We start from the raw sequence: 17,386 nt of genomic DNA, 5'->3' as shown, positions 1-17,386 counted from the left end.
TGTTTCATCTACGAAAGACTACTTTTAGAAGACTGAAACTCTGTCAGAGCATTATAGAAATGCTTATTAGATCCAGGAATGCAATCAGAAAATACTGCCACAACAAGCTGGTGATTCTCACCACAACCTGTCCTCCTAGACATTACCATAATGTATGCATGAGGATGTTCAGATAAGTATACTGTTTGCATCAAAGCAAGTCACATGTGGCTGACTTCTCCCTATACCTCATAAAGCACTAGAATAAAACTTCATATAAAGTAAAATATATGATGGATTGTAGATTACAAGACTAAACACATGCAAGACTGATAAGAGGTTAATGCCCTTCTACAATGACCTCTGCTCACTCTTAATTCTTTATCTTGCCACCTGTCTTATTAATTTTTCATAACAATTTTCTCCATGACATATATTTATCATCTGACCACACCACATCCCCAGAAGAAGGTCAATGAGTAGAAGAACTCATCACTTTTCATCATACTTTTGCACGTGAAAATGTTTAGTTCTTACCAATTACACAATAAATATTTGTTGAGTCATAAACAGAACAAATATAGATTTTGTACTAGTCCTTCATTTATCTAGTAAATTAACGAGCAACTACATAGCAGACATTGTACTAATGATGGAGATACATTTCTTTCAGATATTCGTTATCTTATTGAAGATTTGCTCTGCCAAATTTTTAAATATCCTACTAAATTTATGTAGAATGTATAGGATAATTTGGAAAGAATGTATCTCTTCTTCGCATTTAGTCTGTTATCAAGAACCATGGTATGTATAACTGTATTCTTTTTTTATTATTATTATTATACTTTAAGTTCGACGGTACATGTGCATAACGTGCAGGTTTGTTACATATGTATACTTGTGCCATGTTGGTGTGCTGCACCCATCAACCCGTCAGCACCCATCAAATTGTCATTTACATCAGGTATAACTCCTAATGCAATCCCTCCCCCCTCCCCCCTCCCCATGATAGGCCCCGGTGTGTGATGTTCCCCTTCCCGAGTCCAAGTGATCTCATTGTTCAGTTCCCACCTATGAGTGAGAACATGCGGTGTTTGGTTTACTGTTCTTGTGATAGTTTGCTGAGAATGATGGTTTCCAGCTGCATCCATGTCCCTACAAAGGACAGGAACTCATCCTTTTTTATGGCTGCATAGTATTCCATGGTGTATATGTGCCACATTTTCTTAATCCAGTCTGTCACTGATGGACATTTGGGTTGATTCCAAGTCTTTGCTATTGTGAATAGTGCCACAATAAACATATGTGTGCATGTGTCTTTATAGCAGCATGATTTATAATCCTTTGGGTATATACCCAGTAATGGGATGGCTGGGTCATATGGGACTTCTAGTTCTAGATCCTTGAGGAATCGCCATACTGTTTTCCCTAATGGTTGAACTAGTTTACAATCCCACCAACAGTGTAAAAGTGTTCCTATTTCTCCACATCCTCTCCAGCACCTGTTGTTTCCTGTCTTTTTAATGATTGCCATTCTAACTGGTGTGAGATGGTATCTCATTGTGGTTTTGGTTTGCATTTCTCTGATGGCCAGTGATGAGCATTTTTTCATGTGTCTGTTGGTTGTATGAATGTCTGGCAGAGACACAATAAAAAAAGAGAATTTTAGACCAATATCCCTGATGAACATCGATGCAAAAATCCTCAATAAAATACTGGCAAACCGGATCCAGCAGCACATCAAAAAGCTTATCCACCATGATCAAGTGGGCTTCATCCCTGGGATGCAAGGCTGGTTCAACATATGCAAATCAATAAACGTAATCCAGCATATAAACAGAACCAAAGACAAGAACCACATGATTATCTCAATAGATGCAGAAAAGGCTTTTGACAAAATTCAACAGCCCTTCATGCTAAAAACGCTCAATAAATTCGGTATTGATGGAACGTATCTCAAAATAATAAGAGCTATTTATGACACCACAGCCAATATCATACTGAATGGGCAAAAACTGGAAAAATTCCCTTTGAAAACTGGCACAAGACAGGGATGCCCTCTCTCACCACTCCTATTCAACATAGTGTTGGAAGTTCTGGCTAGGGCAATCAGGCAAGAAAAAGAAACAAAGGGTATCTAGTTAGGAAAAGAAGAAGTCAAATTGTCCCTGTTTGCAGATGACATGATTGTATATTTAGAAAACCCCATCGTCTCAGCCCAAAATCTCCTTACGCTGATAAGAAACTTCAGCAAAGTCTCAGGATACAAAGTTAATGTGCAAAAATCACAAGCATTCTTTTACACCAGTAACAGACAAACAGAGAGCCAAATCATGAATGAACGTCCATTCACAATTGCTTCAAAGAGAATAAAATACCTAGGAATCCAACTTACAAGGGATGTAAAGGACCTCTTCAAGGAGAACTACAAACCACTGCTCAGTGAAATAAAAGAGGACACAAACAAATGGAAGAACATACCATGCTCATGGATAGGAAGAATCAATATTGTGAAAATGGCCATATTGCCCAAGGTAATTTATAGATATAACTGCATTCTTGAAATGTCTTCTTTCCTGTCTCTGAGTAGAATTTTTAAATATTCATAGTATAAATCCTAGACATTTTTGTTGGGGTTATTACTAAATATTTATGTTTTGTGGCTATTACAAATTGTTTTCCATTATATCTTCTAAATGGTGATTTCTGATACAAATAAAACTTACTGTTTTTTAAAATTTTTATTTATATCCAACTATTTTTTATAACTCATTAGTTCCAGCACTAAGGGGTTGTTTTTAAGACTTAGCTTTCATAGATATAGAAGCCTAAACTTTTTATTTATTTCTATTTTTATTGCATATATTTAAAGTGTACAATATGATGTTTTGGTATACATAGACAGAGTGAAATGATTACTACAGTTAAAGAAATTAATATATCCATCACCTTCCACAGTTGCCTTTTTGTGTGGTGAGTACACCTAAAATCTACTTTCTTAGCGAATTTTCAGAATACAACATATTATTATTAACTATTGTCCTCATGCCATAGATTACATCTAGACTTATTCACCCTACCTAACTGCACATTTGCATGCTTTGACCTTCTTCTTCCCATTTCTTCCCACTCCTGCCCCTGTGTTTCTATCTATTTGACATTTACAAATGCAGTATTTTTTGTTCGAAGTCTGCCTTATTTCATTTAGCATAATGTCCTCCACATTCATCCATGTTGTTGTAAATGGCATTATCTCCTTTTTTATTATTATTATACTTTAAGTTCTAGGGTACATGTGCACAACACTCAGGTTTGTTACATATGTATATATGTGCCATGCTGGTATGCTGCACCCATCAACTCGTCATTTACATTAGGCATATCTCCTAATGCTATCCCTCCCCCTTCCCCCCACCCCACGACAGGCCCCATTATGTGATGTTCCCCACCCTGTGTCCAAGTGTTCTCATTGTTCAATTCCCACCTATGAGTGAGAACATGCGTTGTCTGGTTTTCTGTCCTTGCGATAGTTTGCTGAGAATGATGGTTTCCAGCTGCATCCATGTCCTTACAAAGGACATGAACTCATCCTTTTTTATGGCTACATAGTATTCCACGGTGTATATGTGCCACATTTTGTTAATCCAGTCTATCATTGATGGACATTTGGGTTGGTTCCAAGTCTTTGCTATTGTGAATAGTGTTGCAATAAACATATGTGTGCATGTGTCTTTATAGCAGCATGATTTATAATCCCAGTAATGGGATGGCTAGGTCAAATGGTATTCTAGTTCTAGATCCTTGAGGAATTGCCACACTGTCTTCCACAATGGTTGAACCAGTTTACAGTCCCACCAACAATGTAAAAGTGTTCCTATTTCTCCACATCCTCTCCAGCACCTGTTGTTTCCTGACTTTTTAATGATCACCATTCTAACTGGTGTGAGATGGTATCTCATTGTGGTTTTGATTTGCATTTCTCTGATGGCCAGTGATGATGAGCATTTTTTCATGTGTCTGTTGGCTGCATAAATGTCTTCTTTTGAGAAGTGTCTGTTCATATCCTTCGCCCACTTTTTGATGGGGTTGGTTGATTTTTTCTTGTAAATTTGTTTGAGTTCTTTGTAGATTCTGGATATTAGCCCTTTCTCAGATGGGTAGATTGCAAAAATTTTCTCTAGGCATTATCTACTTTTTAAAAGGCTGAATAATATCCCATCGTGTGTGTGTGTGTGTGTGTGTGTGTGTATCACAATTTCTTTATCCAGTCATCCATTGAAAGTTGTTTCCACACCTTGGCTATTGTGTATAATGTTGCAATGAACATGAAAGTACAGATATCTCAAGGAAGTGCTAATTCCATTACTCTTGCATATACACCCAGAAGTGGGATTACTGGGTCATATGGTAGTCGTTCTGTATTTAGGTTTCTGAGGAACTTCTGTACTGTTTACCCTAATGGCTGCATCATTTTATATTCCCACCAACAGTGTGCAAGGGTTCTCTTCTCTACATCCTCTCCAAAACTTGCTATTGTTTGTCTTTCTGATAATGGCCATCCTAATAGGTGCAAGGTGATATTTCACTGTGGTTTTCATTTACATTTCCCTGATGATGTGATGTTGAGCACCTTTTTATATGCCTGTTGGCTATTTCTATGTATTATTTTAAAAAATATATCTATTCAGGTCCTTTGCTCATTTTTAAGTTGTGTTATTTGGTGGGTTTCTTTTCTACTGAGTTATGTAAGTTATGTTAAGATATTAACCCTCATCACATACATGGTTTGCAAATATTTTCTCCCAATATGTAGGCTGCCTTTTCATTTTGTTTATTGTTTTCTTTCCCATGAAGAAGATTTTTATGTTGTCCCAACTTGTTTATTCTTGTTTCTGTTGCCTAAGCTTTTGGGGTGATATCCAAAAAAATCTTTGCAAAGGCCAATATCAAGGAGTGTTTCCCTTGTGTTTTCTTCTCTTTTTTGTGAAGCTCTTCCTGATAGCTCTGATCCCTTGTGTTTACTTTTAGAAGCTTTATGATTTCAGGTCTTACACTTTGGTATTTAACCCATTTTGCGTTTATTTTTGTGTACAATGTAATATAAGGATCCAGTTTCATTCTTTTGCAAGTGGATATCCAGTTTTCCAAGCACTATTAATCTTCTAAGAATTGGTAATTTTGTCTTCTTCCTTCCATTAGTTATGCCTCTTTACTGACATTGGACAGAATTTATAGATGTATATTAAATACTATGTTGATTGCGGGCATCCTCATTTTATTGCTGCTTAAGGAACAACTCTTACATATTACCATTAAGTGTGATGCTGAATTGTTGTCTCAGAGAGATATTTTTTTCTTATTATAAGAGCAAGTTTCTGTCACTAATCTTTTAAGGGCTCTTTTCTATTCTTAAAATGAGCATTTAATTGTTTTCAAACACCTTTGGATTTTCACTTTTGGTTCTCATTACATCTATGCATTCTATGAATAACTTTCATAATCTTAAACCATTCTCATGCTGGGATAAAACTTTCTTAGTCAAAAAGAGTTTATTCCCTCCATATATTCTTTTTTATTTTCGGAGTCTTGCTCTGTCGCCCAGGCTGGAAGGCAGTGGCACGATCTCAGTTCACTGCAACCTCCGCCTCCCAGGTTCAGATGATTCTCATGCCTCAGCCTCCTGAATAGCTGGAATTAGAGGTGTGCACCACCACACCCGGCCAATTTTCTTTGTATTTTTAGTACAGACAGGGTTTCACCATGTTGACCAGGCTGGTCTTGGACTCTTTACCTCAGATAATCCACCCTCCTCAACCTCCCAAAGTGCTGTGATTCCAGATGTGAGCCCTTTCAGATATTTCTGAATGTTTTTGGTTTCATTGTATTTAGAATTTGAAACTGACCCATAGTTTGTATATGCATGCAAGCAACATTTTTCTCAGGTTTTGACATTTGAATTATGCAGCTTCCCATTATTTTCTATGTTCTGGATCACTTTACTTAGAATCAGAATTATATTTCTTTCAAAGGGGCTTTTTTTATAAGAAAGGTTACAAGAGAAGAAAATCAAAAGTCATTATATTATAAACTAGGGGCCATAAGACTAGGTCTCTCTGTAATGCTAGATTTAGCTCAAGTTATCATTCAGTTACCTTGCCATTTACAAAGGTATTAGCTTAGAATTAAAAGTACAAAGAACTTTTCTTCTGTAAAGTGGTCTTATGAATTACTTAGATCCTATGTGGAATCTAGTATGTACATTCACTTCTCTGGTTTGTGGCCAATAATGCATTTATAATGTGAGGGCTAAAACTGTAAAACTTTTGGAAGAAAGCCTCAAATTTGGAAGGGCAAAGATTTCTTGGGCAAGATACAAAAAGCACCAAGCATAACGGAAGAAAAATGATAAACTGAACTTCATTTAAAAAAGAACTACTGCTCATCAAAAGACACAAATACCAGAATGTGAGGGTAAGCCATGGACTGGAAGGAAATATTCACAGTACAAACACCTATATATCCAGAGTGAATTAAAAACTCCTAATAATCAAAATAAAATAACAACCCATTTTAATGGCCAAAACACTTGAACATATGCTTCTAAAATATATCCAAATAGCTAATAAACATATGAAACCTATTCATGTCATTACACATGAGGAAAATGAAGAGTGAAAACCATAATGAGGAAGTACTACACACCCACAGAATGGCTAAAATTAAAGAAGCTAACAATATCAAGTGTTAGTAAAGATTCTCACTTATTATTGGTGGGAGTATAAAACGATACAACTATTTTCAAAAAACATTTGGCAGTTTCTACAAATGTTAAAAAACAGTAGCTTACTCTATGTCCCAGCAATTCCACTTCAGTATACTGTAAGTCTAAACAAAATGAGTGCATGTGGCCAAAATAAGTTTTACACAAGAATCCTAATAACAGTTTTATGCATTACAGCCAAATGCTGGATGCATCTTAAATGACTATCAACAGGAAAATAGATAGAATAAATTGTTGTATATTTAAACAATGAAATATTATATAGCAACAATAAAGAAGGAGCTGCTGATACATGCAGCTATAAATTCAACATCCCCTGATCTACTCCTGTTTTCACCCAACATGGCCACATATTATCCCTGCTATGATTTCCCTATTTTCTATATCTGTGAGCAAGTCTATTTTATAGCTCCTAAGGTGAATATTCCACCCTAGCCCACGTGATAGCACAGTAGTCCCTGCTTATGCATGGTTTCACTTTCCCCTGGTTTCAGTTACCCATGGTCAACTACATTCTAAAGAAAATATCAAGTAGAAAACTCCAGGAATAAACAATTTATAAGTTTTCAATTGTGTATCATTCTGAGTAAGGTGACGAAATCTTGCACTATCCTACTTCACTCCACCCCACCCACAACATGAATTATCTCTTTGACCAGCATCCATGCTATAAATGCTACCCACCTATGAGTCACTTAGTAGCCAGTTCAGTTATCAGATCAACTGCTGAGGTATTTCAGTGCTTGTGTTCACGAAACCCTTATTTGACTTAATAATGGCCCACAGTGCAAGAATAGTGATACTGGTGACTTGGATATGTCAAAGAGAAGCTATAAAGGGCTTCCTTTAAGTGAAAGGGTCAAAGTTCTCGACTTATAAAAGTATGCTCTCCCTCCACCAGGACACATGTTTACCTACATAAGAAACATGCACATCCTGCACATGTGTCCCAGAACTTAAAATTAATTTTAAAAAATCATATGCTGAGGTTGCTAAGATCAACAATAGGAAAGAAATCTTCTGTTGGTGAAATTGTGGAGAAGGAAGAAGAAGCTCGTGCTAGTTCTGCTGTCATACTCAAACTGCAAGTTATGACCGCAGTGCATGATAAGTGCTTAGTTAAGATAGAAAATGTTTATATTTGTGAGCAGAAGACATGAGCAGAAATATGCTCTGATTGATGGCAGTTGGATTCGGTACTATCCTCAGTTTCAGGCATCCTGGGAGCCTTGAAATGTATCCTGCATGGATAAAGGGGAACTACTTATACATTCCAACAAACAGGCACCCTCATATTATATTTCCCTAATGGGATTATTATGAAAAACTCCCTCTATGGTATCTGTCAAATAACAGTGATTTTATATATGTTCCCTTCTTACCTCAACCTTTCCTACATTTTCTTTACATTACAACATGCCTGTATTTTAAAATACGTCAGAATTGAAAAACACAAATACTACATTTTCAAAATAATTAAAATCTCACTTTTACATTTGAATAACATGAGGGATCTTCAAAAAGTTCATGCAAAGTGTGTATTTTGAAAAAAACTGTGCACGGATTTCAATTTTTTTGCATGAAAATAAACTCATAATAATGTGTTATAACATGCCTGAACAGGACCTAGTTTGAAGCACTAAGAAGTATAAGACATCAGTTTGAAAAGAGCCCCTATCAAAGCAACATGAATTCTGCTAAAATTGAAGCAAGAACAAACATCAAATTTTTCACAGAGTTTGGGTGGAAGAATGGTGAAATTGTTGATGCTTTATGAAAAGTTTATGGGGACAATGCCCCCAAAGAAATCAGCAGTTTACAAATGGATAACTCATTTTAGAAAGGAATGAGATGATGTTAAAGATGAAGCCCGCAGCAGCAGATGATCCAAATCAATTTGCAAGGAAAAAATTAATCTTGCTCATGCCTTAATTAAAGAGGACCAATGAGTAACAGCAGACATGATACCCAACACCACAGATACCTCAGTTGGTTCAGCTTACACAACTCTGACTGAAAAATTCAAGTTGAGCAAACTTTCCACTTGATAGGTACCAAAACAATTACACCCAGATCAGCTGCAGACAAGAAAAGAGCTTTCAATGGAAAATTTTAAACAAGTAGGATCAAGATTCTGAAGTATTTCTTCAAAGAATTGTAACATGAAATGAAACATGGCCTTACCAGTATGATTCTGAAGACAAGCACAATCAAAGCAATGGCTAGGAAAAGGTAGAAGTAACCCAGTCAAAACAAAAGCAGAGTGGTCACGAGCAAAAGTCACAGCAACAGTTATTTTGGGATGATCAAGACGTTTTGCTTGAGGATTTTCAGAAGGGCCAAAGGACTGTATCATCTGTTTATTATGAGAGTGTTTTGAGAAAGTTAGCCAAAACATTACCAGAAAAATGCCTAAGACAGCTTCACCAGAAAGTTCTTCTTCACCATGACAATGCTTCTGCTCATTTCTCAAACAAGGGCAATTTTGTGAGAGTTTTGATGGAAATCATTAAGCACCCTTCTTACAGTACTAATTTGGCTCTTTCTGACTTCTTTTTGTTTCCTAGTCTTAAAAACCCTTTAAAGAGCACCCATTTTTCTTCACTTAATAATGTAAAAGAGACATCACTGATATGGTTAAATTCCCAGGACCCTCAGTTCTTTACAGATAGACTAAATGGCTGGTATCAACACTTACAAAAGCATCTTGATTTGGGTAGAGCTTATATTAAGAAACAGTTGTTTTTTATTTTTATCTTTTATTTCCATTTTTCCATGAACTTTTTAAAGTTCCCTCATACTAGCTTATATATACTGCTTACTATCTGCCCAGCTCACTCACTCATGCCTGCTCTCCATTTTTTTCTCTCTCTCCACACATACACACACACACACACACTTTCACACATCCCCCACCTTTCACACTTATTTAATCTTCACAACAACCCTGCAATGTAGGTACTATTATTAACACCATTTCATAGGTGAGGAAGTTGAGGCATAGAATTGACTACGAAACCTGCCCAAGGCTATGCCACTAGTGAGCATCAGAGCCAGGATACAGACAACTCTAACATACTATTCCAAATGTTTCACCTAAACTGTACAATTAAGCTACTGGGAATAAGAGAGACTCTGTCATAGCTGCAAAACAAGGCTATTTTTCTTTAAATAATAAATTTAAAATCCTAGTTTGTCAGAAGAAGCTTTAAATATCTCATAGTAACTCCCTGAAAAGGTTTTAACTGGATTTTTAAATAACATAAATATATATAATCACAGGACAATCCTATTTTTAAAAATGTGTTGTTGGCACATCTATTCTTAAGCTATGGATACCTCTATTTATTCAAAGGTATGCCTTTAAAACTGAAAATTCAAATAAATATCTCCACTGACTGTATTCCAGCTGTTCATAATTTATATCAATTATATTTTCTAAATATATTCTATATTTTTTCATTATCTCAGGACACATTGTCACTAACATCCTCTTTATTCGATTTCTTTGTCACTTAGTCATTCTCTAATTCATTCATACAGTAAACACTTATTTTATACCAAGTATTCAACAAATATTTATTGAGTGCCTGCTATGTTAGGTATATAAATAGATAGGAAAGACATTATATAAGTTAAACTGTTTCCATAAATATACCGGTTACGAAGTATTGCAGCAACCAATTCCCCTCTATGCAGATGATCCATCACCTCTAAAAGTTGGATAATGACCTGTTCAGGAGGAAAAGAAGCCAATATTTACTATGAAGATTAATACTAGAGTTTTCAAATTGCTCTGTTTTTATAATATTTTTATATATTTCATGGTTGAATTAAAGGCAAAATGTATGCCCCTGTACTTAATGTCCATATTACAACTTAAGAAAATTAAGAAATTGAATCTTAGTTAAAAAACTTAAAGTAAAAATATCTACAAAATTTAATAGTGAATCACTAAATACTATTGACTAAATTTCATGTGAAATCAGTAACTAATGATGATCCATGGAAAAGCAACCAAGTGGAATAGTCCTCCCTTATCCATGGTTTGGCCTTCTGCAGTTCAAAAAATATTAAATGGAGCATTCTCAAAATAAACAATTCACATGTTTTTAAATTGCACACCATTCTGAATAGCAGGATAAAATGTCACACTATCCTGCTGCATCTCACCTGAGATGTTAATCATCCTTTTGTGCAGCGTATCCATGCTATATATGCCACTTGCTTGCTGGCCACTTAGTAGCAGTCTCAGTTATCAAAAACAAAAAAATAGTATATATAGGTTTGGTACTATCCCCGGTTTCAGGCATCCACTGGGGGTCTTAGAACATAGCACCTGCAGACAAGAGGGACTATTTATACAGGACATTAGAATAAACTGAGAATCAGAAGACCTAAGGAGTCTGTGTGAAGTTGGGTTAGACAAGAGAAGTTAGAAGGGGGGAGTTGAGGCAAATACATGCCACATAGATACAGACACACTGATTCCCATGTTACCTGGGGGACTTGGGTCTGAGAAGTCTATAAACAGGGAACACAATTTTAGAATTGGTTGCAAAAATATATAAGCTAGAAAGGTATAGTACTTTGAAATTCGAAAGACATAAAATAGGGCATAGAAATATTTTCTTGGCCTGGGTTGAATTTTTGTTTTGGTGATTATTTTTGTAGGAGAACAGTAGGTGAGTTTTGGTAAACTGAACTATATCTAAAATACTTACATTTTAGTAATGCCAATGTATAGCACTGGGAAGTAGAATATATTTTATGTATTTATTCCATTCATTTCAGATATATTGGGAAGCAAAATGTATTCTACTTAAATATCTCTTGTTAATAAAATCAATTTATTACATTGGGAAGATAAAAATGCATAATACACAATTTGGTCTGTTCATAAAGTTATGATGGCTGGGTGCAGTGGCTCACGCCTATAATCCCAGCACTTTGGGAGGCCGAGGCGAGCAGATTGCTTCAGTCCAGGAGTTTGAGACTAGTCTGGACAACATGACAAAACCCCACCTCTATAAAAATACAAAAATTAGCTGGGCATGGTGGTACGCGCCTGTAGTCCCAGCTACTCAGGGGGCTGAGGTGGAAAGATCTCTTGAGCCCAGGAGGCAGAGGTTGCAGTGAGCCAAGATCACAGAACTGCACTCCAGCCTGGGTGGAAGAGTGAGACCCTGTCTCAAAAAATAATAATAAAAGAAAAAGAAAAAAAAGTTAGTGAAGATCTAAAATAATAAGCAAGCAGGAGGAGGGATTCTTCATTGTCACCAGCCCTCTTCCAGCCCCTGAATTTAAGGAAAAGAAATAGAAGAGGGAAAAATACTCTGTTTATTGGGTTTTCATAATTCTAAAAGGAAATAAATCAAATGACATCATTTGTGTTTATTTGTACAATCATTTTTCTGCTTATAATTCTGTTATTACAAGTAAAGAAACTGAGTAGGCTAAATGAAATTAATATTTTACAGAATCTCACATGAACTGATCTTTGATTTACCTTTTCTAAAACACGTTAAAGTGATGAGAGAATTTGAGATGTTAAAATGTTTTAATTATGTTTAGACTATACAATTATTTAGAAGATGTTGAAAAGGGAAAAATCTATATCTAGATGACTGCTAGAAATCTGATAATGTAAAACTAAATAACTCATGCCCTGTTTCATTAATTGCATCTAGGATGAAACATATAGGTCCTGAAATTAGGCATGCAAATTTTCTCTTAATCTCTGCTATGGTTTGAATGTGCCCCCAAAAAAGCAAGTGTTGGAAACTTGACCTCAGCGCAGCAGTGTTGGGAGGTGGGGCCTAACAGGAGGTGTTTGGTCATGGGGGCACCACCCTCATGAAGAATTATGTCGTTATCATGGGATTGCGTTCCTTATAAAAGGACAAGTTCAAGTTCATCCTCCTCTTGGTGCCCTCTCTCTCTCTCTCTCTCTCTCTCTCTCTCTGCCTCTTTTTGCCCTTCCAACTTCTGCCATGGGATGACACAGCAAGAAGGCCCTTGTCAGATGCCAGCCTCTTTATCTTGAATGTCCTAGCTTCCAGAACTGTGAGAAATAAATTTCTGCTCATCGTAAATTAATCTGTTATATTTAAATTATAATGTACTCTGTTATAGCAGCACAAAACAGAACAACACAGTATTCATGTTTCAACCAATCCTCATACTGTGCCTGGATTTCGAGTCTAGGACATTCTCATTCAGATTCTCCAGCAAATAAACTTTTTGGTCTCCTAAGGAGCAGGGAGTAGGTGACAGGACATGGAACTGCAGCCACTTATCAAAAAGATTTTCAACAAATAACTCATGTATCCAATCTCATGACACATTCCTGCCTTCCATAGACCAGGTGCCTCCAAATCTTAAAATATTAGGAGTTCTATGGGAAGAATTAGCTGGTTTCTCTCAGAAGTTCATGTAGAAGGAGATATTTTGAAGTTGAAACTTCCATTGCAATAAGTAAAAGTTAGTTAGAACCTTACATCTATCAATGCTTCTACTCCTGTTCTCTGTCTTATTGAGTTTTTCCATGACCTTATGCTCATTTTCATGGAGTTAGGAAGGGAGAAGTAAACATATGTGATCAAATTTATCTGGGAATTAACTTTAACTAAAATTTTTAGCCAGGGAATACATATAAGTATGTGTGTTGTGTGTGTGTGTGTGTGTGTGTACACACACACACATATATATATATAGAAAAATATATATTTGAAAATCAGCACAGCTCCAATATGGGGATGGAAGAGAGATAGACTAGATATCTAGAGATCAGCTAAGAAAGTTCTTCTAGAGTCAAGAACTGAGATAAGAGCCCAGACAAGGTCTATGGGAATAGCCAGAGTGAACTAGGACTGATTGACTAAAAGATCATGAACAGATATTACATGGATAAGGAGATCATAAACAAATCACAAAATCTGTTTAAATAACTGGATGAGGATGAAGATATCAAGTGAGGTAGCACATAGAGAATAAGGAAAAATATTGAAAAAAGGAGAACAATCGTTTGATATACACACATTTATGTACCATAGGACACACCAAACCGTACCTAACAGAAAATTGAAAAGATTACATCTAGATTTAGACTGGAACTAGAAGTGTCAATGTAGGAATATTTAGCCAATTAAGTAACAAGCGAAGTGATGAGATTGGGAAATATTACTCAAGTGAAGGCAGTCAGAGCAAGATGGCTGAATAGAAGCCTCAAGTGATCATCTCTCCTGTAGGAAGATGAAATTGAACAACTATTTACACCTAAAAGAACTTTCATAACAACCAAAAATCAGGTGAATGATCACAATACCTTGTTTTAACATCATATTAAGGAAAGAGGCCCTGAAGATGGTAGGATATACAGCCCTTAATCGCCTACACCACTCCGCCCTCCATCCCCTGGCAGTGGCGTGGCCACGTTGTGCAGAGGAAAAATCTGTGCACTAGAGGAGAGAGACTGCAGTAATGGTGGGACTTTCCTTGGGAACTCAGTGCTACCCCGTCAGAGTAGAAAGCAACAAGGGGAAAAACTCAGCCAACAACCATGGAGGGAGCATTTAGACCAGGCATAGGAAGAGATAAATTGCTTATCCCAGTGATTAGAACCTGAGTTCCATCAAGCCCTGTTACCATGGGCTAAAGCACTCTGGCATTCTAAATAAACTGAGAAGGCAGTCCAGGTCACTAGGATTGCAATTCCTAGGCAAGTCCTGGTATTGTGCTGGGCTCAAAGCCAATGGATGTGGGGTGTACATGACCCAGTGAGATACAAGCTGGTGCACCCAAGGGAGTGCTTGCATCAGCCCTCCCATAACCCCAGGCAGCACAGTTCACAGCTATGGGAGAGACTCCTTCCTTCCACCTGAGGACAGAAGGGAAAGAGATGATTTTGTCTTGCAACTTGGATACTAGCTTACCTACAGTAGGCTAGGGCAGTAGGCACAGTTCTGAAGCCCCCATTCCAGGCCCTAGTTCCCAGATGACATTTCTACAGATACCCTGAGCAAAAAGGAAACCTGCTGACTTGAAGGGAAGGATCCAGTCCTAAGCAGGATTCATCATCTGCTGATTAAAGGGCCCTTGGGCCCTGAAAAGTCAGCAGTGGTGGCGAGGCAATACTCACTGTGGGTTTTGGGTGAGACTCAGAGCCATGCTGGCTTCACGTGTGACCTAGAACATTCCTAGATGTGGTAGCTCTATGGAGAGACCACAGTGGGGTAAAGGACCAAGCAGGCTCCTACAGTCCCCAGTTCCAGGCCTTGACTCCTGGACGGTATTTCTGGACCTGCCCTGGCCAGAGCGGAGCCCACTGCCCTGAAGAGAAAGACTCAGGACAGGCAGCACTTACCACAAGCTGACTGAGGAGCACTTGGGTCTTGAGTGAACATCACTGGTAGCTAGATAGTACTAATTGCAGCCGTGGGGTAAGAAAAGGCTCCTATAACACAGTAAAATATAATTACAAAGAGTGGCTCCTCTGCTTCAGGAAAGGAGTGGGAAAAATGGGAAGGACTTTGTCTTGCAACTTGAGTGCCAGCTCAGTAACAGTAGAATAGAGCACCAGTTAGATTCCTACGGTTTCCGACTCTGGGCCTTAACTCCTAGACAGGATCTTTGGACACACCCAGGGCCAGGGAGAACTCACCATGCTGAAGGGAAAGACACAAGCCTGGCTGCTGGATTCACCACATGCTGACTGTAGAGCACTTGGGCCTTGAATGAACATAAGCAGTAGCCAGGAAGTGGTTACCAGGAGCCTTGGGTAAGACCCAGAGCTGTGCTAGCATCAGATGGGACCCAGTGCAGTCCCAGCGGTGGTTGCCACAGAGGTGCTGGTGTCACTCCCTCAGCTCTAAACAACTCAGAAAAGAGAGAGAGAGAGAGAGATTGAGAGAGTGACTCCATTTGTTTGGGAGAAATTAGAGGAAGAGAACAAGAGGTCTGCCTGGTAATCCATAGAATTCTTGGATTTAGCAAAAACAACCAAGGCAGTATCTCCAAGAGTTTGCAAGAGCCACAGCATTACTAGGCTTGGGATGCCCACTAACGAAAATACAGCCACAATGACCAAAGGTTTAGATCACAACACCCATGTCCCTTTAAATACCTGGAAAGCCTTCCCAAGAAGGATGAGTAAAAACAAGTCCACACTGCAAAGATTACAATAAATACGTAACTCTTCAATGCCCAGACACCAACGAAAATCTACAAACACTGAGACCACCCAGGAAATATGACCTCACCAAACAAACTAAATGAGGCACCAGAGACCAGTCTTAGAGAGACGGGATATGTCACATTTCAGATGGAGAATTCAAAATAGCTGTTTTGATGAACCTCAATGAAATTAAAGATAACACAGAGAAAGAATTTGGAATCTTATCAGACAAGAGCTGAAAAATACAAATGACATACTGAAGAATGAGTCAGAGTCTCTCAACAGTAGAACTGATAAAACATAAGAAAGAATTAGTGAGCTTGAATATAGGTTATTTGAAAATAGAGAGACCAAAGAAAAAATAAAAAAGAATAAAGTATACCTACAATAGCTAGAAAATAGTCTCAAAAGGGCAAATCAGGGAGTTACTGGTCTTAAAGAAGTGGTAGAAAGAGAATAAGGATAGAAAGTTTATTCAAAAGGATAATAACAGGGAACTTCCCAAACCTAGAGAAAGATATCAATATTCAAGTATAAGAAGGTTACAGAACATCAAGCAGATTTAGCTCAAAGAAGACTACTTCAAGGCATTTAATAATCAAACTCCCAAAGGCAAAGGACAAAGAAAGGATCCTAAAGCAGCAAGAGAAAGAAACAAATAACATACAATGGAACTCCCATACATCTGTCAGCAGGCTTTTCAGTGGAAACCTTATAGGCCAGGAGAGAGTGACATGACATATTTAAGTGCTGCAAGAAAAAAAAAAAAACTTTTACCCTAGAATAGTATATCTGGCAAAAATATCTTTCAAACATGGAGAAATAAAGACCTTCCTTGACAAACAAAAGCTGAGGAATTTCATCAACACCAGCTCTGTCCTAGAAGAAATGCTAAAGGGAGTTCCTCAATCTGAAAGAAAAGGATATTATTGAGCAAGACAAAATCTTCAGAAGGTACAAAACTTACTGGTAATGATAAGCACACTGAAAACCAGAATATTAGAACACAGTGAAATATAATTACAACTTTTCACAGCATAAACAGTATAACAAGATATAAATAGAAACATCAGGCCAGGCACAATGGCTCATGCTTGTAGTCCCAGTACTTTGGGGGGCCAAGGTGGGTGGATCACTTGCACCCAGGAGTTCAAGACCAGTCTGGGCAACATGGCAAAACCCTGTCTCTACAAAAAATACAAAAAGTAGCCAGGCATGGTGGTGCATGCCTATAGTTCCAGCTACTAGGGAGGTTGAGGTGGGTGGATCACTTGAGGCCAGGAGGTCTTGAGGCTACAGTGAGCTGAGATCACACCACTGCACTCCAGCCTGGATGACAGAGTGAGACGCTGTCTCAAAAGGAAAAGAAAGAGACAACAAAAAGTTTAAAAGCTAGGGGAAGAAGTTAAAATGTAGAGTTTTATTGGTTTTCTCTGGTTTTCTCTTTGCTT

General features: G+C 37.6%; 1 protein-coding gene and 1 long non-coding RNA gene across 4 annotated transcripts in view; both read right to left on the bottom strand.

The window, feature by feature from the left end:
* KLHL13 (kelch like family member 13) overlaps positions 1 to 17,386 on the bottom strand; it is a 215,659-nt gene that overhangs the window by 119,764 nt on the left and 78,509 nt on the right. For 2 of the 3 annotated variants that reach the window (XM_033201330.1, XM_033201329.1), the window contains one exon: positions 10,419 to 10,492. The exons of the other annotated variant lie outside the window; for it this stretch is intronic. In XM_033201330.1, the coding sequence (XP_033057221.1) occupies positions 10,419 to 10,468 (50 nt within the window). In that variant the 5' untranslated portion in view covers positions 10,469 to 10,492. The remainder of the gene's footprint in view (positions 1 to 10,418; positions 10,493 to 17,386) is intronic. 3 annotated transcript variants of the gene reach the window in all.
* LOC117077645 lies at positions 668 to 8,512 on the bottom strand. Its single transcript, XR_004434823.1, has 3 exons — positions 8,382 to 8,512; positions 6,293 to 6,299; positions 668 to 678 (listed from the first exon to the last, which is right to left on the bottom strand). It is a non-coding gene; the product is annotated as an uncharacterized LOC117077645 (long non-coding RNA).

Source organism: Trachypithecus francoisi, unplaced genomic scaffold, assembly GCF_009764315.1.
Source record: "Trachypithecus francoisi isolate TF-2019V2 unplaced genomic scaffold, Tfra_2.0 Lachesis_group6, whole genome shotgun sequence".
Taxonomy (NCBI): Eukaryota; Metazoa; Chordata; class Mammalia; order Primates; family Cercopithecidae; genus Trachypithecus; species Trachypithecus francoisi.
This window is presented reverse-complemented; position numbering and strand designations above follow the sequence as displayed.